General features: G+C 36.1%; 1 protein-coding gene across 14 annotated transcripts in view; it reads right to left on the reverse strand.

Moving 5' to 3' along the window:
• Positions 1-23,163, reverse strand: part of CNTLN (centlein) — a 369,520-nt gene that overhangs the window by 212,340 nt on the left and 134,017 nt on the right. For all 14 annotated transcript variants that reach the window (XR_012424673.1, XR_012424675.1, XR_012424672.1 and 11 more), the window contains 2 exons: positions 17,393-17,526; positions 1,479-1,641 (listed from right to left, as the gene is read on the reverse strand). Coding sequence is in view for 9 of the 14 variants with exons in the window: in XM_074017428.1 (XP_073873529.1) it covers positions 1,479-1,641; positions 17,393-17,526 (297 nt within the window). In the remaining 5 variants the exon portion in view is untranslated. The remainder of the gene's footprint in view (positions 1-1,478; positions 1,642-17,392; positions 17,527-23,163) is intronic.

Raw genomic sequence — 23,163 nt, forward strand, 5'->3', positions numbered from 1 at the left:
CATCAATGGGGGAAAAAGAGAAAACAATTAATTAGTATTAATAACAATTAACAAGTATTAATAAAGTATAGTGTTTCAAATCATTTTAGCAATGGAACCTGGTTTAGAAACAAAAAACACAGTGGGCAATGCCACCCCATAAAACAAAAAGGCAGCACTGCTCTAGCTGAAGTGGAGAGAATAGACTGTATCTTCCTGCTTGCTATCATCTAGGTCCTTGAGAAAACACAAAGGGAACACAAAATACACACTGAAAACCACTGTTACAAAGCATCATTTAAAAAACATGTGTTTAAGTTTTAAAGTAATTTATTTCATGTTAATTACAGATATTGGATTTTCACAGTGATTTTTTTAGAAAAGTAAGATCAAAAGTAAAAATCCAATAATTTTAGAGGGATAATATGAACTGTATTATTTAACCTCTCTAAGCCTCACTTGCCTCAACTACTATTATTAAATGAGAATAACACTATATAAACTAAGTTATTTATATAAATAATTTAGCACACTACACAAAACATATGAAGAGCTCAGTAAAGGTTTTTTTTTTTTCAGACATTGTCTCACTCTGTGGCCAGGCTGGAATGCAGTGGCATGACCTTGGCTCACTGCAACCTCCGCCTCCCAGGTTCAAGTGATTCTCCTGCCTCAGCCTCCCAAGTAGCTGGAACTACAGGCATGCACCAACATGCTCAGTTAACTTTTTGTATTTTTAGTAGAAACAGGGTTTCATCATATTGGCCAGGATGTTCTCGATCTCTTGACCTTGTGATTCGCCTGCCTTGGCCTCCCAAAGTGCTGGGATTACAGGTGTGAGCTACCACGCCTGGCCAATAAAGGTATTTTTTTTTATAATTATTAGATAAAATTATTGCTGCTGAGTCAGTTACCACACCTAAATACTTGGCTAAACCTTCTCAAAAGGCTCCTTCAACAACTGTAAAGTAAAAGACTACTGAACAGAAACACACAAAATAAACAGAGAAAAATCCTGGAAAATATTGATCCTAAAGACCTCCTCAGCAATCCCCTTTGTATTTGTGAAGATTTGTCCAAAAATAATGTACAAATTTTACAATGAAGGTCTGCCTTAAGTCATAAACTAGAATCATACTTGACAAAATAATTTCTTATAAGAGCAGGCCAAGGAATTCCATTCCCCAAATCCTTTCCAGTTTTAAGACTATACTCCTAGTATGTTTCACTGCAGCTATGTGAATGCCAATTTATAAAAATAATACCTACAGAGCAAATCTCTATCTATATTTTAAGTGATTCAGCTCTAATTACCATAAAGAAAATTCACAAAATTTTAAATGTTACCAAATTGAACCATCCTTCACTTCCAAATTTTGAGGAAACATATGTAAAAGGAAGTAACAATGAAATGCTGAAATGTGAAAAAATATAAATTCTCTGTATGTCCATAAGTTCATACATAAACATTTACATTTTTATTACAAATAAAAGCATACTTTTTGGTATGATATACTTTCAGCTGTGTGAACATCTTCCTGATTTCTCAGTACTTTTTGTGTGTCCATATTGAGAACCTGAAGCTGCTGGATCAGCTCTGCTTGCTGGGCTGTATGTGTACTGTTCTGTTTGTAAAGATTCTGCAGCTCCTGCAGTTCCTTCCTGTGCAAAGCAAGCAATAAATAGAGAAAAGTATGGATAAAGATCATCTCAGTTAAATAATTGTGTTCATCTAAGGTTACAGACTGGCATCCTATTTTTCATCTATTATTTGTACTGCAAGCAAACTTATTAATAAAAGAAATAATGAAGTACTTAATATTTATCACATACACAGATAAAGTATTGATACAACGACTATGACTTTCAAAGCCAAATACATATTAATTTTCTTTTGTAGCTTGATAGTAATAAAAACCGTGGATATACATAGTACCACCTTTTATTTAAATTAAGTAAACACTTAAGTTTCAAGAATTAACAAGTGGTAAGGTCAACTATAGTTATTAGACAGTTTTGAACAAAGGGTATGTCAACCTTTCATTTTATATTATTATACAGAACTTTAAATTTATTAAAAAGAATCCCAAAGGGCAAATTTAAGTTTTCAAACCAAAGTTCCTTAAAGCACAACTGCCAATTCTAATTTGTAACCTCAGAGTCCTGTGCTGGGATTCTTGTGACTCCTCTAACTCAGCTTGAAGGAACTGATGAGGTTAAAAAAAAGTCAGAAAGTCACAAGAAAAATCTAGTCCTTCCAACCTACCCACGATAAAAGTGATAAGCAGGAGGACAAATGAACTGGTGGTGGTAATGACGGCACTAAGAGTCTAGGAGAACCACACCTTTGAGACAGAGGTTTCCAGATTGCTGTGGTAGTGAATCCTGTGTAATACAGATTATACAAACTGGGAATTCTTTTGTATATTTAATTTGAACAGAGAAATATTTATAAAGCACTATTACATCAAAATATACTATAAACAGTAGTCTCTTGGTATCTATGGGAGAATGGTTTCAAGACCCACTTTGAATATGAAAATTTACAGATGCTCAAGTCCCTTATATAAAATGATATAGTTTTGCATATAATCTATGCACATCCTCCCAAATACTTTAAGTCATCTCTAGATTACTTATAATACCTAATACAAAGTACATGCTATGCAAACAATGTTATACTGTATTGTTTAGGGAATAATGACAAGAAAAAGTCTGTAGATGTTATACACATTCGGTACAGATGCAACCACTCATTCTTTTTCCCTGATATTTTCAATCTTTGACTGGTTGAATCCATGGATATGGAATCCATGGATATGAAAGGTTGATTGTACTTATATAATATTTTGAAGATTGTATTTCTTAATGGAACTTTTTTTACCTATAACTTTAAACTAGTCATTCATTCACATAAGTCTTAAAAGAAAGGAATAAGAGATAACAGAGACAGTTGTTGAACATGGATGAAAATTAGTATGGGAGCAAGGAGTTCTGCTTCTTAGAGATTTAGAACATTAATGTTCTCAAACCACAACTACCCCCCCTGCATTCATACAGATACATGGATATACACCATTTTCCTGTAACAATTCAAAAAACTGAAACATGCAGAAAATAGCAGTCAAAAACGGGGAAGGGGAGAGAAGAGAATCAATAATGGCACAACGCCTTCAGGAAATGTAATACAAGAGGAGGGGAAAAAAGACCCATAGTAATCAGGCATGATGATTATTGCCATTTTTCACTAATAACATTAGCAAAATTTTTCAAAGGAAATACGCAACAGGGCAGGAGAAAATTCCATCATAGTTAAGACATGTTAGCCAGGAGGCCAAAAAAAATGTCGCATTTAGAAAGGAGACATGATGAACATAAAACAAATTATCTTTCAATATAGTGTTAAAACATAGCAAATTTATGTATATTCCAATGTTAGCAGACATCTGGCATTTCTTAATGAGAAGGCCCGAATCAGTAGCTGGTCTTCATTTAAGGATAATGTACAACAAAATATATGTATCTTTAGTCATAAGAAACACACTAGGCAGGGCGCAGTGGCTCACATCTGTAATCCCAGTACTTCAGAGGCCAAGGCAGATGGATCGCCTGAGGTCAGGAGTTCAAGACCAGTCTGACCAACAGTGAAACCCCGTCTCTACTAAAATTACAAAAATCAGCTGGGCGTGGTAGCATGTACCTGTAGTCCCAGCTACTCAGGAGGCTGAGGCAGAGGAATCACTTGAGGCTGAGGCACAGGAATCACTTGAAACTGAGCCGAGATCACACCACTGCTCTCCAACCTGGATGACAGAGCCAGACTCCGTCAAAAAAAAAAAAAAAAACAAACAAAAAACAAACACACACACACACACATACACTGAAGGGTAGGGAGATGCTCATACTATTATGATGCTTTGCAAATTAAAAATCAACCTGGGAAAAAGTACATTTTTCTCTACTATCTCATACTATTTTCTGGGCATGCTCTCAATAAGTGGAAATGAAGTATAATCTTATACTATGCAGATATGTTTATTTCTCTCTATCTCCCCACACCACCCTCAGAAAAGTAGAAGTGATGGTATGTACACCAATGTTGCAAATATAAAAAGCAAGCAAAGCTCACAAAACTCACACATCTGAACCAGCGGAAAGCAATGAATTTGTCTACACCTTTCCTCATTTGAAAATAAGTAAAGAAAAACAGGGTGGGCCAAGATGGTCGACTAGAAACAGCTGTGGTCGGAGGCCCCCCCACCAAAAAGAACGAAAACAATGAGTGAATCCTGCACTGGCAACTGAGGTATCCAAGTTCTCTCATTGGGACTGACTAGGCAGCTGGTACAACCCACAGAGAGCAAGGAAAAGCAGGGTGGTGCAACGGCCTACCTGAGAGCCACACAGGGTAAGGGGAGCTCCTACCACCAGTCAAGGGAAATGGTGAGTGATGGAGCTACTCTGCCTGGGAAACCACATGTTTTCCATGGATCTGTGCTACCCACAGATCAGAAGATCCCCCTCGTGAGCCCATGCCACCAGGGCCTTGGGTCCCAAGTGCAGAGCTGTCCAGATTCTCGGCAGCCTCTTGGTGGCCTCTCAGCAGCCAATGAGTTGGCGACTACCTACAGCTACCAACTTCCTAGTGGATCATCACTGCGGCTGCCTGCTGCCTAAGATGCCTGAGTTCCTGGGGAGCAGGGGCAAGGGGTGACAGCCATCACTGCAGCTCCAGTCTGCCAATCTTCCCCTGCCAGTGCCAGGAAGACTAGATGGTTTGGACCCAGACGGAATTCCCCACAGCACACACAGTGGCTATGGCTATGGCAGATCATGGCCAGACTGCCTCTTCAGGCGGAACCCTAACCCATCCCTCCTCACTGGGTGGGGCCTTCCTGCAGGAATTTTGGCAACTGCAGCCAGGGGTTTAGGGACAGAACTCTGATGTCCCTGGGACTGAGCCTCTAGTGGGAGAGGTGGCCACAGTCTTCACAGATTAGCAGACTTAGACTTTCCCCCTGCTAGCTCGGAGGAATCCGGGCAGTCCAGATGAGTGGGATTCCCCACAGCACAGCACACCTGCTCTACCAAGGGGCAGCCAGAATGCTTCATTAAGCACGTCCCAGATCCCCTGCCTCCAGACTGGGTGAGATTCCCAGTAGGGGTTGCCAGACACCTTAAACAGGAGCATTCCTGTTGGCATCAGGTTGGTGCCCCTCTGGGACAAAGATCCCAGCCAGAGGAAGGAGCAGGCAGCCATCTTTGCTATTCTGCATCTTCCACTGGTGATACCTCCAGGTGCAGAAGGGACCCAAGTGAATAGGTTCTGGAATGACCCCCAGCAAACCACAGAAGCCCTATGGAAGAGGGGCCTGACTGTTAAAAGAAAAACAAACAAACAGAAAGCAACAATAACAGCATCCAACAAAAAGGTCCTTGCAAACTGAAAGATCAAAGCTAGATAAACTCACAAAGATGAGAAAGAATCAATGAAAAAACAATGAAAACTCAAAAAGTCAAAATGCCTCTTCTCCATATGATCATAATACCTCTCCAGGAAATGCACAGAACTGGGCAGAGGCAGAGATGGATGAACTGACACAAGTAGGCCTCAGAAGGTGGGTACTAATGAACTTAGAGAGCTAAAGGAGCATGTTCTAACCCAATACAAAGAAGCTAAGAACCATGATAAAACATTATAGGAGCTGTTAACCAGAAAAATCGGTTTGAAAAGAACATAAATAACCTAAGGGAGTTGAAAAACACAACCTGAGAACATCACAATGCAACAAGTATCAACAGCCAAGCTGACCAAGCAGAGGAAAGAATTTCAGAACTTAAAGACTATCTTGCTGAAATAAGACAGGCAGACAAGATGAGAGAAAAAAGAATGAAAAGAAACAAACAAAACCTCCATGAACTTTGGGATTATGTAGAAATACCGAACCTATAACTGACTGGGCTACCTGAAAGAGATGGGGAGAATAGAACCAAGGTGGAAAACATACTTCACGATATCAACTAGGAGAACTTCCCTAACCTGACAGGCAAACATTCAAATTCACGAAATCCAAAGAACCCCAGTAAGATACTCCATGAGATGATCAGCCCTAAGACACACAATCATCAAATTCACCAAGGTCAAAATGAAGGGAAAAAAATGTTAACAGCAGCCAGAGAGAAAGGTGAGGTCACCTACAAAGGGAAACCCATTAGACTAACAGCAAACTTCTCAGCAGAAACCCTACATGCGAGAAGAGATTGGGGGCCAATATTCAACATTCTTAAAGAAAAGGATTTCCAACCCAGAATTTCATATCCAGCCAAACTAAGCTTCATAAGCTAAGGAAAAATAAAATCCTTTTCAGACAAGCAACTGCTGAGGGAATTAGTGACCACCAGGCTTACCTCGCAAGAGCTCCTGAAGGAAGCACTAAATATCAAAAGGAAAAACCACTACTAGCCACTGCAAAAACACACTGAAGTACAAAGACCAATGACACTAAAAAGCAACTACATCACTAAGTCTGATAAATAACCAGCTACCATCATAACAGGATCAAATTCACAGATAACAATATTAACCTTAAATGTAAATGGGCTAAATGCCCCCAATTAAAAGACACAGAATGGCAAGCTGGATAGAGTCAAGACACATCAGTGTGCTGGATTTAAGAGACCCATCTCACATGCAAAGACACACATAGGCTCAAAATAAAGGAATGGAGGAAAATATACCAAGCAAATGGAAAGCAGAAAAAAGCAATTATCTGCAATCCTAGTTTCTGACAAAATAGAGTTTAAACCAACAGAGATCAGAAAAGACAAAGGGGGCATTACGTAATGGTAAAGGGTTCAATTCAATGAGAAGAGCTAACTATCCTAAATATATATGCACCTAATACAGGAGCACCCAGATTTATAAAACAAGCTCTTAGAGACCTACAAAGACACTTAGACTCCCACACAATAATAGTGGGAGACTTATCACCCCACTGTCATTATTAGACAGATCATCAAGACGAAATTAATAAGGATACTTGGGACGTAAACTCAGCTCTGGATCAAGTGGACCTGATAAATATCTACAGAACTCTCTACCCAAAAACAACAGAATATATATTCTTCTTGGCGACACACAGCACTTACTGTAAAAACGATCACGTACTTGTAAGTAAAACACTCCTCAGCAAATACAAAAGAACTGAAATCATAACAGGCTCTCAGAAAACAGCACAATCAAATTATAACTCAAGATAAAGAAACCCACTGAAAACACAAAACTACATGGAAATTGAACAACCTGCTCCTGAATGACTCCTGGGTAAATAATGAAATTAAGGCAGAAATCAAGAAGTTCTTTGAAACCAATGAGAACAAAGAGACAACACACAGAGTCTCTGGGATGCAGCTACAGCAGTGTTAAGAGGGAAATTTAATAACTGGGAGGTGGAGGTTGCAGTGAACCAAGGTCATGCCATTGCACTCCATCCTGGGCAACAAGAGCAAAACTCTGTCTCAAACAAACAAACAAACAAACAAAATCCTCAATAAAATACTGGCAAACTGAATACAGCAGCACATTCATAAAGCTTATCCACTACGATCAAGTCAGCTTCATCCCCAGAATGCAAGGCTGGTTCAACATACACAAATCAATAAATCTAATTCATCACAGAAACAGAACTAAAGACAAAAAAACACGATTATCTCAACAGACACAGAAAAGGCCTTCGATAAAATTCAACGTCCCTTCATGTTAAAAACTCTCAATAAACTAGGTATTGACTGAACATACCTAAAAATAATAAGAGCCATTTATGACAAACCCACAGCCAATATCATACTGAATGGGCAAAAGCTGGAAGCATTTCCCTTGAAAACTGGCACAAGACAAGGTTGCCCTCTCTCACCACTTCTATTGAACATAGTATTGGAAGTTCTGGCCACGGCAGTCAGGCAAGACAAAGAAACAAAAGGTATTCAAACGGGAAGAGAGGAAGTCAAACTGTCTCTGTCTGCAGATGACATGATTCTATATCTAGAAAACTCCATTGTGACAGCCCAAAAGTTTTCTAAATTGATATGCAACTTCAGCAAAGTCTCAGGATACAAAATGAATTGCAAAAATCACAACCATTCCCAAACACCAACAATAGACAAGCAGAAAGCCCAATCATGAATGAACTCCCATTCACAAATGCTACAAAAAGAATAAAATGCCTAGGAATACAGCTAACAAGGGAAGTGAAGGAGTGAAGGACCTCTTCAAGGAGAACTACAAACCACTGCTCAAGGAAATAAGAGAGGGCAAAAACAAATGAAAAAACATTCCATCATGGATAGAAAGAATCAATATCATGAAAATGGCCATACTGCCCAAAGTAATTTATAGATTCAATGCTATTCCCATTAAACTACCATTAACATTCTTCACAGTTTTAGAAAAAACTACATTAAAATTCATATGGAACCAAAAAAGAGCCGGTATAGCCAAGACAATCCTAAGCAAAAAGAACAAAGCCAGCGGCATCACACCACCCAACTTCAAACGATACTACAGGGCAACAGTAAGCAAAACAACATGGTACTGGTACAAAAATAGACACATGGACCAAAAGAACAGAATAGAGATCTCAGAAATAAGACCACAAATCTACAACCATCTGATCTTTGACAAACCTGACAAAAACAAGCAATGGGAAAAGGATCCCCTATTTAATAAATGCTGCTGGGAAAGCTGGCTAGCCATAAGCAGAAAACTGAAACTGGACCCCATCCTTACACCTTATACAAAAATTAATTCAAGACAGGTTAAAGACTCATTAAATGTAAAACCCAAAAGTATAAAAATCCTAGAAGGAAATCTCATCCAACCATTCAGGATATAGGCACAGGCAAAGATTTCATGACAAAAACATCAAAAGCAATTGTAACAAAAGCAAAAATGGACAAATGCTATCTAACTAAACTAAAGAGCTTCTGCACAGCAAAAGAAACTAGCATCAAGTGAACAGGCAACCTACATAATGGGAGAAAATTTTTGCAATCCATCCATCTGACAAAGGGCTAATATCCAGAATCTACAAGGAACTTAAACAAATTTACCAGAAAAAAACAAACAACCCCATTAAAAAGTGGGCAAAGGACATGAATAGACACTTCTCAAAAGAAGACATTTATGATGCCAACAAACATGAAAAAAAGCTCAACATCACTGATCATTAGAGAAATGCAAATCAAAACCACAATAAGATACCATCACACACCAGTGAGAATGGATATTATTAAGAAGTCAGCCAGGCACGGTGTCTCACTCCTGTAATCCCAGTACTTCAGGAGACCGAGGTAGGTGGATCACAAAGTCAAGAGATCGAGACCATCCTGGCCAACATGGTGAAACCCCATCTCTACTAAAAATACAAAAACTAGCTGGGCATGGTGGCACACACCTGTAGTCCCAGCTACTCAGGAGACTGAGACATATGAATTGCTTGAACTGGGAAGGCATAAGTTGCAGTGAGCCGAGATCGCTCCACTGCACTCCAGCCTGGTGACAGAGTGAGACTCCATCTCCAAAAAAAAAAAAAAAAAAAAAAAAAAAAAAGGTCAAGGAACAACAGATTCTAGCAAGGCTGTGGAGAAACAGGAACGCTTTTACACTGCTGGTGGGAATGTATATTAGTGCAACCATTGTGGAAGACAGTGCGGCGATTCCTCAAAGACCTAGAACCAGAAACACCATTTGACCCAGCAATCCCATTACTGGGTATATACCAAAAAGAATATAAATCATTCTATTATAAAGATACATACATGTGTTATGTTCATTGCAGCACTATTCACAATAGCAAAGACATCAAATCAACCCAAATGCCATCAAAGACAGACTGGATAGAGAAAATGTGGTACATATACAACATGGAATATGATGCAGCCATAAAAAGCAACGAGATCATGTCCTTTGCAGGGACATAGATGGAGCTGGAAGCCATTATCGCCAGCAAACTAACGCAGGAACACAGATCTAAACACTGCATGTAGTGGGAGCTGACCAATGAGAATACATGGATATATAGAGGAAAAATACACACTGGGGCCTGTCAGTGGGGAGGGTGGTGTGTGTGGGGAGAGAGAGCATCAGGATAAACAGCTAACATATGTGGGGCTTAATACCTAGGTGATAAGATTGATAGGTGCTGCAAACCACCATGGCACGTATTTACTATGTAACAAACCTGCACATGTATCCTAGAACTTGAAACAAAATTAAATTTTTTAAAAAAAGAAAAACAGGACATCTAAAGGGATAGGGGGAATAAAATTAAGAAAAATGAAATGTAATTGTGCATACTCAGAGGAAGAATATACTTCTCAGTAGGAGTAACATAAGAACTTAGAAGAAGAGTGAAGAAGTACAAAAAGTAAGCCATCATTCCCCTGTGAAATACCAATAGAAAGCCAAGATGTAAGGACATCTCTGTGAGGGCAGGAACTTTCTTGTTCACTGCTATAAACAGAGCACCTAGGACAGCTCCTGTCTCTTATTAAGTATTTGTTGTTGTATGGGACACATACATCTTTTGAGATTCAACCTCAGCTAGCTACTAGAATTTTGAGTCCATTTTTCTGCCTCAGCCTACTAATAGATACATCAGCCTACCAAATATATACAGTTCATATGACTCCATCACGGGAGAATAACGAGCTGCACGCCTACAGTCTTTTTCTCAGTTTACCATTTCCAGACTGGGATAAACAATGCTACTATACAGGGGTAGTATGAGCAACAAACCGGAAGACAAAACACAAAAGGAAACCAGAGAGATAAATTATCTTCTTCCATCTGATGGCTTGCTCTACGGCATGGTTTCTCAGTTCTTGAGTGGCTAAGTCAGTGACCTGATGTCTTCATGGTTTATCATGAAGCAATGGCCAGAACAACAATGCATTACCTCAAATTACTTTTTATCCTTCCCTGCCTCAGATTCTTGTTCTTTTGCCCACTCTGTACTGGAAATGAATCTCCCAAGTAATCAGTATGTAATCCCTGACTCAGGCTCTGTGAAAACAGTTGTTGAATGAATGAAATGAAAAAGATAAAAAAGAATTGATACAAAGAAAACAAAATGCCATCACAGCTTTAAATCCATAATGAGAGTAGTTACAAGCAAAATCAAAGTTATGAAACATAAAATTGTTACGTTCAAACTTGAGAAGCTCCTCTAGATACAGATGAAAGAGGATTAAGGAAAATCTAGGTTAGCTGAAAGAGAAGATGCTGACAACCAACAATACTTCTTCCCATCTCATGAAGGATATTAAGTTGTGTAGAATATTATTGTACTGCTGAAATATAAACCTAACAATCTTTCATTTACCAGTGATTGTTTTAGTCCATTTTTGTTAGTTACAACAGAATCCCTAAAACTGGATAATTTACAAAGAAAAATGAATTTATTTCTTACAGTTATTCTTACAGAAGTCCAAGGTTGAAGGGTTCCATCTGCTGAGGGCCTTCTTCCTCGTGGGGACTCTATGCAGAGTCCTGAGGCAGTGCCAGACATCATATGGCGAAGAGGCTGAGCATACTAACTCAGGTCTCTCTTCCTCTTATAAGGCCAACAGTCGCATTCCCATAATAACCCATTAATACCTAAGTGGATTAATTCATTCATGAGAATGGATTAATTCATTCATGAGGGCAGAGCCCTCATGACCCAATGGCCTCTTAAAGTCCCAATGTTCGAATTCTGCCACACTGAGGATTAAATTTGAACATTAACTTTGGATGGGACAAATATTCAAACCATATCAGTGATGCTGTAAGTAGGCCATGTGATTAAATTAGGAATATCCCTTTAAAGACCAGGTTTGATAGGAAACACTAACAGAGGGTTTTGAAGAGCTTCTCTACATATTCTGCAATTAAAAAAAAAAAAAAAAAAAAAAAAAAAAAAAAAAACCTGATACCTTCCAAAAACAAAGATCTATGGCTTGTTCACATTACATTTGCTTTTCTCTATTCTAAGACCCAAACTGGAGCATCAGACTGTAGTGGAAATAGGCTATTCTCCTGGAAAAAGGTGAAAAGCAAAGGCAAATCAAACAATGGCTCCTTTAAAGCATTTGCAAAGACTCTCATTTCACTGGCCAAAATAAGTCACATGACTAAATTGGATGCCAACAGGGGCAGAAAGCATATGGTAGCAATAGGGAAAGCCCTGGTAAAAACGGGCCCATGAGATGAATCAAAACAAACAGTATTGAATGAACAAATCAAGAGTAAAAAGTTTAGTGATGAACACTGAAGTACTATATAGAATTATGCCTAAACATCTGTGTTCACTGTGGTTATACAAGAGGGGATAAATGCTATAATTCTTAAGATACAAATTGGAGGGAGTCAAAATGGTTGAATTTATGTGCTCATTTCCAGAGTATGTAGAGCAGAGTGCCAAAATCAACTAGAGATGAAATGTAGTTTAAAAAAAAATCATGAATCTCCAAGGTTTTTCATATCAGTTTGTTCTTAGTTTTAGAAAGATAGTGTTCCTTATAGAGAAAAACTAATTATCTAAGATGTAATAATCTCCTCAAGTTCACAGAGAGCCTTATTGTTTCATTATATGAAAAAAAAACTAAAATTATTAGTTATCAAAAGAGCATGTGCAATATAGTCCCTTTTATTTAAAAATGTCTGTCTACTCAATCTTCAATTTATAAATAGGGACTGAGAAAAATCTAGAACAATGATCACAAAATTTTATGGCTATTATTTCTCTAGGGATACATTTTTAGTGTAATTGTTTTCTTTTACCTTCCTTATACTTTTCTGTACTGCATGTATTTATTTTTATATAATTCATGTTTATCATTTGTACCAAAATAACTATAGCACAATTCATAGTAAAAATAAAACAACTAATTTTTATCCACCAAAACAACTGCACAGTAAAACTATATGCAATAAAAGAAAAATCATTTGAAAACTATATGGGAAGGGAAAATTACATTTAAAATAGTAACAAGAAACAAGAAAGAGCTAGGAATAAATTTAATGAGAAATGTTCAAAACCTGTATGAGGAAAGACACAGAGGTAGACTGAAACAAATGAAATGACACACCACACTCTGGGACAAGAAGACTGAACACCATAAAGATGTCAATTCTCCTTAGATTATTGTAAATTTTATGTGCTAATAATATACCAAGAAAAAATAAGCAAGTTTACTCTAAAGTTTATGTGCAAAGACTAACAGGGAATAATGGCCAGAAAAGCTCTGAAGAAGAGTAGTAACTGAGAATGGGCCAATCTTCATCATCTCTACTCTGTTTAGCCTAAGAGACCAATCTCTCTAAAGACTAGATTATACTGCTCCTTGTTTTCTGACTCTGACTGAATTTCATCAGTTGAAGGCACTAGCTGGTGATTCCAGGGTAAAGGAGAAAGAGGTCCGGATATTTATTTACCCAGCTCACTCTCTGCTGAGCCACAGTTTGATAGTGCCTGTGTTCCTCTGTCTAAGGTTATTGCTCTTATTGGGCAGCTTCTGTCACAGGATACTAATTCTTGTCCCTTCTGGCTAAGGGTGGTAATGGTTTCCTGTTGTTGATAATCCATGGTCAGTATTTTCTGAATCTATTATCTATTCAGAGAGAACTGGTATCTTTATCATAGTGAGTCTTCCAAACCATGAACTTTGTTATTTCCCTGAACATATTAGATCTTTTATTTTTCTCAATGTTTGTAGAATTCTCTGAATAGAGGTAACACACATTTTTCATTAGATTTGCTTTTCATACCTCCAGTAATATTGTAAATTCTTCTTAAGTTTATTTCCTAATATGTTTTGCTGGTATAAAAATGCAATTAAGTTTTATATACTGACCATGTATCCACCAAGCATGATAAACTTATTAAACTATATATAAATTATTTTGGGTTATCTACATGAATTAATCATGTTTTAGCAAATAACTAGGATTTCTGCTTTCATTTCTAGGTCTTGTATCTTTTTATTCTTCTTTCCTTACTACATACTTGTTATTTCTGACTATGTGCTAGACCTTACTTTGTAAAACTTTAGATATAATTTAAGTCCAGATTATTTTATCATTCTCCAAAGAAAATTCACTTGCTTCTGCTAAGCATCTGAGAAAACCAGCAATCCAGATGTATTAATCCAATTTCAGGATTCTGTCTGAAAATTTTCTGAACCAAAATTATGACTGCACTGTCTTGACTCAATTTCTAACAAAAATTCTCACCTCAATTGTAGAACCATTACTTATTCAGGCAAAAGTTTTGGTTAAGCAATTTAATCAGTTATCCTTTTTTATGCCATAGCTAGGTAAATATATCCATATGCTCTATATAGATTACAGACATGTACATCATAATATATGCATAGAGTTGGACTTCCATATCTGTGGTTTCTGCTTCCACAAATTCAGCCAACAATAGATCAAAAACAATAATTTTAAAAATATAACAACAAAATAATACAAACAAAAAATACAGTATAACAACTATTTACATAGGATTTACATTGTATTTGATATTATTAATAGAAGTAATCTAAAGATTTGAAGTATACAGGAGGATGCACATAAGTTATATGCAAATATTGCCATTTTATGTAAGGGGCTTGAGCATCTATAGATTTTGGTATCCATATTGAGGCCTAAAACCAATCCCCCACAGATACCAAGGAATGACTGTATATACTTATTTATACTGTAACCTAGGCAAAAATCATTTGAGGTAGAGTTCACAAAAATATCCTTTAGCACAATGGGTGACATGGATCAAATATTCAATAAAATATAAGTGACTATGAACTTCAAACAAGGGACTCCATACAGAAACAGTGGCTCTATCATTTATCAGTGTGGAAAAGTGTATCCAAATAAGAAAGTGCCTAGACCACTTTTTCCACAATTATGGCTTTATATGTCTTGATTACAACATAGATTCAATAAACTGGGACTGGTATATCATAACCACCCTCTCCCAATGAAATAATGATGAAAGAAATAAGACACGCAGTATATCCAACAGTAATCCTCATACAAGATAACTCAGGAGACACATTGTAGACATCTCAACTACTAACTTATAATGAGGATTCAAGACGAAGTACACTGCTCCAAACTACCAACTTTGTGCTATTATTCTTCTCCTCTGTGAATCCTTTTATTCAAAATTTCAGCTTTTATTTTAGATACAGGGGGTACATGTGTGGTACTATTACTTGGCTCTATTGCTTGATGCTGAAGTTTGGGTATGGATCCTGTTACCCAGGTGGTAAATATAGTACCCAGCAGGTAGATTTTCCACCCATGCACCCTCACTCCCTTCACCGTCTAGTAGTCCACAGTGTCTACTGCTCCTATGTTTATGTCGATGGGTGCTCAGTGTTTAGCTCCCACTTATAAGTGAGAACATGAAGTATTTGGTTTTTTGTTCCTACATTAATTCACATAGGCCATATGCCTCTCTGAGTCCTTATAATCAAACTCTTACAATTACACATGGCCCACTAGTTATTATTCTTTTACTATTGTATAAGAAAAAGTACATGTGAGGATATTCTTGCTTTATTTGTAATAACTTACAGCTCTTGCAATACACTAAATTTAAATATACAAACTCATGCAAAATGTAGAAGAAAACATAGTTGTTATATCCCATGTCCTTAACACTGCACTATATCCTAGAATGAACACCATATTTGTTGTAATAACCTAGCGCCATCATACTCTAAAATGGAAAGGTCTTTGTTGAAATATCTTATGCAGTTCTAGATGTTATATTTTAAGAAGAAGATTGACAATATGGAAAACAGTCAGAAAGGTAATCCAAAATATGATAACATCTGTGAAACATGTACATGAAGAGTTTATGTAAGAAATAGGAGTAGTTGATCAATTAGTGAAAAAGTTTTGTCACTGAGAACTGTCTAAGACCACTGAGTTATGTTATAGAATAGGGAGTAGATTGTTTCTGAGATTCTCCAGATAATAAAACTATAATAAATGGGTGGGAATTATAAAAAGGCAAATTCCAACTAAGTACATGTAAAACAATGTTCAAAAATTTAAACAATATAAAATGAAAACAGCAGTATTGAAAAGCATGAGAAACTTTTAAACTAAGTTTCAAGGAAAGACTTAATGCTATGTATGCTATCTTATTGGGAAGAGGATATGAATAAATAAAAATTTTTAAATTTCATCCAAATCTAAGGTTCTATTCCTATTTAGAATTACTTTTCTGACTTCACTATTGTTTTAAAAATAATTACAATATGAGCTGATATGTCAACCAGTTTGTCATCTATGAAGTTTATACTTTTCCTCACCCTTATGATGAAAAAGTTTTTAAAATGTGATACAAGGAATCTGTTAATGTTCTAATTCATTTTAATTTTACTGGCTTCAATAATGGTAAACAGTTTCTCATCCAAACTAAATTCACAATGGCACAAATTTACAAAACTGTATTTTACCCAATGGAACCATAAAAACTACCTGATAAACAGCACTAACTTGACCCCCTTACCAATGCCCACTATCATGAAGGAAAATTCCCAGATAAGTTTTACCAAAGAACTCCACCCAATGTTTACTAAAATGGCAGAGATGTATCCATCATTTATATATCACTTAGTTTTAAATTAAAATAAATTATATATTCAAAGTCTATTATATACCTCTAGAAGCATACCTTCGATCCCATGCTCTAGTGCTACCAAAATAAATAAACACATACATACAAATATGCATGCATATCCATTCATGCGTGTGGACAGACAGACAGATATTGATCTATGAACCAAGGAAAAGTTCTGTCTTAATTTATTCTCTCTCATACTATTTTCTGAAAAGGTAATTATAAAGTAAATTAATAGTTTTAACATCTTTAAAAAACACTTAGAAACACAAGTGTATCGTGCTTACTAATCCAACTTTATGAAAAGTATTATAAAATCAATTATGTTGATATAGAAAGACTGCTTTACAAACTGAAACTATATAAACATAATAAAATTAAAAGTCAAAATTTGTTTCTCAGTTATTATTGTTCACTGTAACAATATGAGTATCATGTAACACATGGCTAGAAATGTTAGAAGAAAACAATGAATGAAAGCATTACAATGTCCTTGTTAAAAACTGAAACTAGGGTACTCCTTGACCATGCTTGTCCAATCCTGTATACCCACTCATTCTCCCAGGCAATTTTTCAATTTAGTGTAAATAACTCCAGATTCTCAATGCACAAACATATATAACCATAGAAAACATAGTTATTATTTTACAGTGTTAGTAATAAGTATAAATGCTATCATTCTGAATGACTAATGACATTTCTATAATGTTAAATTAAAAATTGAATATACTTGCCTGACCAGGGTAATATCCATATCCTTCTGGATAAGTTCAGTCTGTTTATTACTCAACTGTAATGATAGAGCATTATATTTACTCTGTGATACTTCAACTTCTTTCCTTGCTTCAATTAAATTGTCTTCAAAGGCCTAAAATTAGAGTGCTTATATCAATAATCAAACATAATAAATACTAAATGTAACAAAACATGTTATATTTAACTATTCTACAAAATGACAGAGAAAAACTAATACTGTTTTAATTTTTTCACTTACTTAAAATAATTTTAATTCAAACAATAACTTTTATACCAGTCACGGATTTTTTTTCAGAAACTTAAAAATGTCATGGCCTCTTGGTATAAAAGCTAAGAATGTGAAGTAAATAAACTAGAAGATATGTATAAAACATTTAGTTATTAAATTATTGTACAATAAAGTAATACAGTAGATGAACAAAAAAGAACTCATTTATTTTGATATTAATCACAACAAATTATAGACATTTACTTATTTCCCTGTTTTCTCTGTTTGAAGTGCACATACAGAAGAAAGGACAGTACTTCAAAGACATCAAAATAGTTTTCCAAAGTTTGAGACTCAGATCATGTTCCATTCTCTTGACTGTAGTGAAATGTACCTAAAGTTCTTGAAAGTTGATCTTTTCCTCCTGATCATTCTCTACATCTTTTTTCATTGTGAAAGGATTTAAAAATTAGATGTTTTAAAGATACAATATAAAATTAATTGTAATTACTTTTGCAAAGAACTAAATATATATATATATCTCTCTCTCTAAATAAAGTATGCCAACATAAATACCATACATTCATTATTTCCAAACATAAACACCAAGTTTTAGGTAAAGCACTAGAAATTCCTATTTATCTGCAAAAAAAGACAATGATAGATAGACAGCAAAGGCAGACAATTAGATGGAGGAAGGAGAGGAAGACAGAGGGGAGGAAAGGGCAGAAGGAGGAAGGGTGGGAAAGCAAGCCTTTTTAAAAAGTGACTCTATCTTTGTGCCCAACATATACAGAGATGGCAGATGTTCAACTACTGACAGTTAGGACTAAATGAATTGTTACGCTTAGCAGTGGAAAGAATTCAAACTCAGATAATGAAACTGGGGACTACAGAAGGGCTCTCATACTCTTAAAAAGCCAAAAGCCAGGTAGGGTGATGCCTCCAGCTTTGTTCTTTTCGCTTAGGATTGTCTTGGCAGTGTGGGCTCTTTTTTGGTTCCATATGAACTTTAAAGTAGTTTTTCCAATTCTGTGAAGAAAGTCACTGGTAGCTTGATGGGGATGGCACTGAATCTATAAATTACCTTGAGGATTATGAACACTTTCATGATATTGATTCTTCCCATCCATGACCATGGAATGTTCACTGGCCATCAGAGAAATGCAAATCAAAACCACAGTGAGATACCATCTCACACCAGTTAGAATGGCGATCATTAAAAAGTCAGGAAACAATAGGTGCTGGAGAGGATGTGGAGAAATAGGAACGTTTTTACACTGTCGGTGGGACTGTAAACTAGTTCAATCATTGTGGAAGACACTGTGGCGATTCCTCAAGGATCTAGAACTGGAAATACCATATGACCCAGCCATCCCATTACTGGGCATACACGCAAAGAATTATAAATCATGCTGCTATAAAGACACATGTACACGTATGTTTATTGCCACACTATTCACAATAGCAAAGACTTGGAATCAACCCAAATGTCCATCAATGATGGACTGGATTAAGAAAATGTGGCACATATACACCATGGAATACTATGCAGCCACAAAAAAGGATGAGTTCATGTCCTTTGTAGGGACATGGATGCAGCTGGAAACCATCATTCTCAGCAAACTATCGCAAGGACAGAAAACCAAACACCACATGTTCTCACTCATAGGTGGGAACTGAACAATGAGAACACTTGGACACAGGGCGGGGAACATCACACACCAGTGCCCCTCATAGGTGGGGAAATGGGGAGGGATGGCATTAGGAGATATACCTAATGTAAATGACAAGTTAACGGGTACAGCACACCAACATGGCACATGTATACATATGTAACAAACCTACACGTTGTGCACATGTACCCTAGAGCTTAAAGTACTATTTTAAAAACAAACAAACAAATCAACAAAAGAAAAAAAATTAAAAACTACAAGAAGCCAAAAACTATAGTCTGGAGACATAGAAGAAATTTTTTAACATACCACAGATAAGATCTTTGTAAAGCTGCTCATCTCAAGATTCAATCTGATTTCTGCCAAATATCAGGCAGGGACAAGGTGCCTCAGGCTTGAAAGAAGATCTAGCTCCAGACTGAGGTACCCAAAAGTACCAGGAACCTCAAAATAGCTTAAAAGGGATAAACAAACACCAGGGTAGAAATAGAAGATGGTAATTCCCATCAAGACAAACCCTTCAAAATCTAACCTTCAAAAAGAAAGTCAACGAAGTGAACAATCAGAAATAAACACTATTCGGCCAGGCGCAGTGGCTCATGCCTGTAATCCCAGCACTTCGGGAGGTTGAGGCGGGCGAATCACGAAAGCAAGAGATCGAGACTATCCTAGCCAACATGGTGAAATCCCGTCTCTACTAAAAGTGCAAAAATTAGTTGGGCATGGTGGCATGCACCTGTAGTCCCAGCTACTCGGGAGGCTAAGGCAGGAGAATCACTTGAACCTGGGAGGTGGAGGTTGCAGTGAGCTGAGACTGCACCAAAGGAAAGAAAGGAAAGAAGGAAGGGAGGAAGGAAGGGAAGGAGGGAAAGAAAGGAAAGGAAAGGAAAGGGCAAGGCAAGGGCAAGGCAAGGGCAAGGCAAGGGCAAGGCAACGGCAAGGCAGGGCAAGGCAAGGCAAGGCAAGGCAGCGACACTATCCTAGCGAAATGCAAATATGGAACCAATTTAAAAGAACTATAAATATACAGAATATACTAAAATAGACAAACATTATGAAGCAAAAATGGAACAATCAGGCAGTTAAAGTGAAAAAACTACTATTTGACGTGAAGAGTAGACACAGAGAAACCAAATCAAAAATTATTGAAATAATCCAGCCAAAGCTGATGGTGTCTTGACAAGTAATAACAGAGGTGGTGAAGAGTCCAATTTAAAATATATTCTGAAGGTAGAAATGACAGGACCTGTTGATAAGTATCTGTGGAGTTGCAAGATAAAGATAGGAATTAAAGATCTCTCATAGGGATATGTCCTGGGAGCAAAGAGGTAAATGGTGGGTCCATTCATCATGATAAAGCAGACTACAAGAAAGATAGGCTGAAAACAATAATCCAAATGTCAGCTTCCAGTGGACATAATACATACATTTTAATTAGTATAAAATATGAGCAAGTTTCTCAGTAAGTATAAAAACCTAGAATAATTTTTCATGAAAAACCTAAATTACCCGAATGGAATCAAGAATAAATAATAGAACTTCATTTGTAATACTAAGCAAAGGAAGAAAGAAAACGAAGTAGGAAAATGCACCCCTCAGTGCAGGTGGTCCTAAAGCTAGCCCTCACACAGAATTCCAGCCTGGGTTTCCATTTTTGGAAGGTCAGTGAACCCCAAATCTGGAGCATGACTTATGGTGGTCCCCCACAAGTCATGCTCCCAAGGTAAAAAACAAAAATAGAATTCCTCTCTGACGGAAATCCCCTTGATATTAATACAAAATTAAGGTAAAACTTTTCATTGTTTCCCACTAAATATTGTTCATTTTTAAGCCATGTGACTATAATACACATTCTAAATTTAAAAATTCAAAAAAAGAAAAAATAGAAAATTTCAAAAGGATAATTCAAAATATATCAACACATTTAATCAATTATATAAAGCTGACTCACAAAAACACCTTATCTGGTCCTAAAGGTTTAAAGGAAAGGCCTACAAACATTTCAATAAATGAATAACCCCCGTCTTGTGGGAAACGTTACAAAGAATTTAAAAAGGATGTTCTCAACTCATTTTATGAAAATTGCATGACCTGTTATCCAAGTCAGAAAGGGAAGGACATAAAAAGTAACATTTCAGAGCGATACCACTTAGGCATATAAATGCAAAAATCCAAAATAAACTATACTAGTATTAAAGAAAGATTTGGGTAATTTATTGAGATTATTTGGTTCCAGAAATACAAGGATAGCTTAACATTAGAAAATATATTAATATAATTTACCACATTAAGAGATTAAAGAAAAAAAATATGAACATGCCAATAGAGTCAGAAAAATCACCCAAAACAATCCAACACCTTACGATTTAAAAACAAAAACAAAAAACTAACAAAAATATAGGAATACAGAAGAATTTTCTTACTTTGGTATGAATGCCAAAAATCAGCAAATACGATAATTAATTGTGAAATGTTCATTCAAAAATCAAGAACAAATTTGTTTTATATTAAAATTGTCCTGGGGATTTTAGGTAATATACTAAGAGAAGGAAAAAAAGAAAAGACATTAAATATATAAATATTAAGAGAAAGAGTAAACCATTCTTATTAGTAGCCAATATGATCTTTCACCAAAAAACAAAAACAAAGTGTAAACATTTAGAGCTACAGTTGAGCAAGATTATAAAAGACAACTGTGCAAAGCTCAGATGATTTTCTATAGAACTAAACATTTATAATATCAACAAGAAACATAAAATAACCAGAAATAAATCTTACAACCAATGTACAATATAATTATATGAAGTCAGAAACCAAAAACACTTGTATGACTCACTTTATTACAGTATTCCCTTTATTGTGGTGGTCTGGAACCAAAATAAATAATGAAACAGAGGAGTAGAACAACACTATAGAACAACTGGAACTAAAAGAATAATACAGAATATTCCACTCAACAACAACAGAATATACATTCATCTTCATGGCTCATGAAACATTCTCCATGACAGACCATAAAACAAGGCTCAACAAATTTTAAAATACTAAAAATATATAAAGTACTTTTTCTGATCACAGTGTAATAAAACCAGAAATCAATTACAGAAGGAAAACTGGAAAATTTTCATCTACGTTGAAATTATGCAAAACATTCTTAAACAATAGACCAAAGAAGAGATCATGAAAGAAAGAAATTATAAAATACCTTGAGACAAACAGAAATGAGAAAACATACCAAAACTTAGGTGATGCAGAAAAAGGAACGGTAAGAGGCAAGTTTATAGCTGTAAGTGTGTAGTACATTAAAAAGGAAGAAAAATCTCAACAACCTAAATTTACACACTGGAAAGAACTAGAAGAAGAACAACAGAACCAAAAGTTAGCAGAAGAAAGAAGTAAGAAGGATTAGAGTAGTGATTAATTAAATAACAAAACAATAGAAAAAAATTTTAAATAAGAGTTGGCTTTGGAAGAGATCTTTAAAAATGGATACGCCTTTAGATAAATTAGATTTTAAAAAGAGAAAACTCAAATAATTATAAAATAGAATTAAAAACAAAACCATATGATCATCTCAATAGACACAGAAAAGGTTTTGATAAAATCCAACATCCCTTCATGATAAAAACTCTCAACAAACTAGGTATTGAAGGAACACACTCCAAAATACTAAGAGCCATCTATGGCAAACCCACAGCCAACATCATACCAATCATACTGGCAAAACCTGGAAGCATTCCCTTTAAGAACTGGAACAAGACAAGACAAAGATACCCACTCTTTTTTTTTCTTAACTTTAAGTTCTCAGATACATGTGCAGAACATGAAGGTTTGTTGCATGGGTATACACGTGCCATGGTGTTTG

The sequence above is a fragment of the Macaca fascicularis genome, chromosome 15, assembly GCF_037993035.2.
Source record: "Macaca fascicularis isolate 582-1 chromosome 15, T2T-MFA8v1.1".
Classification (NCBI taxonomy): Eukaryota; Metazoa; Chordata; class Mammalia; order Primates; family Cercopithecidae; genus Macaca; species Macaca fascicularis.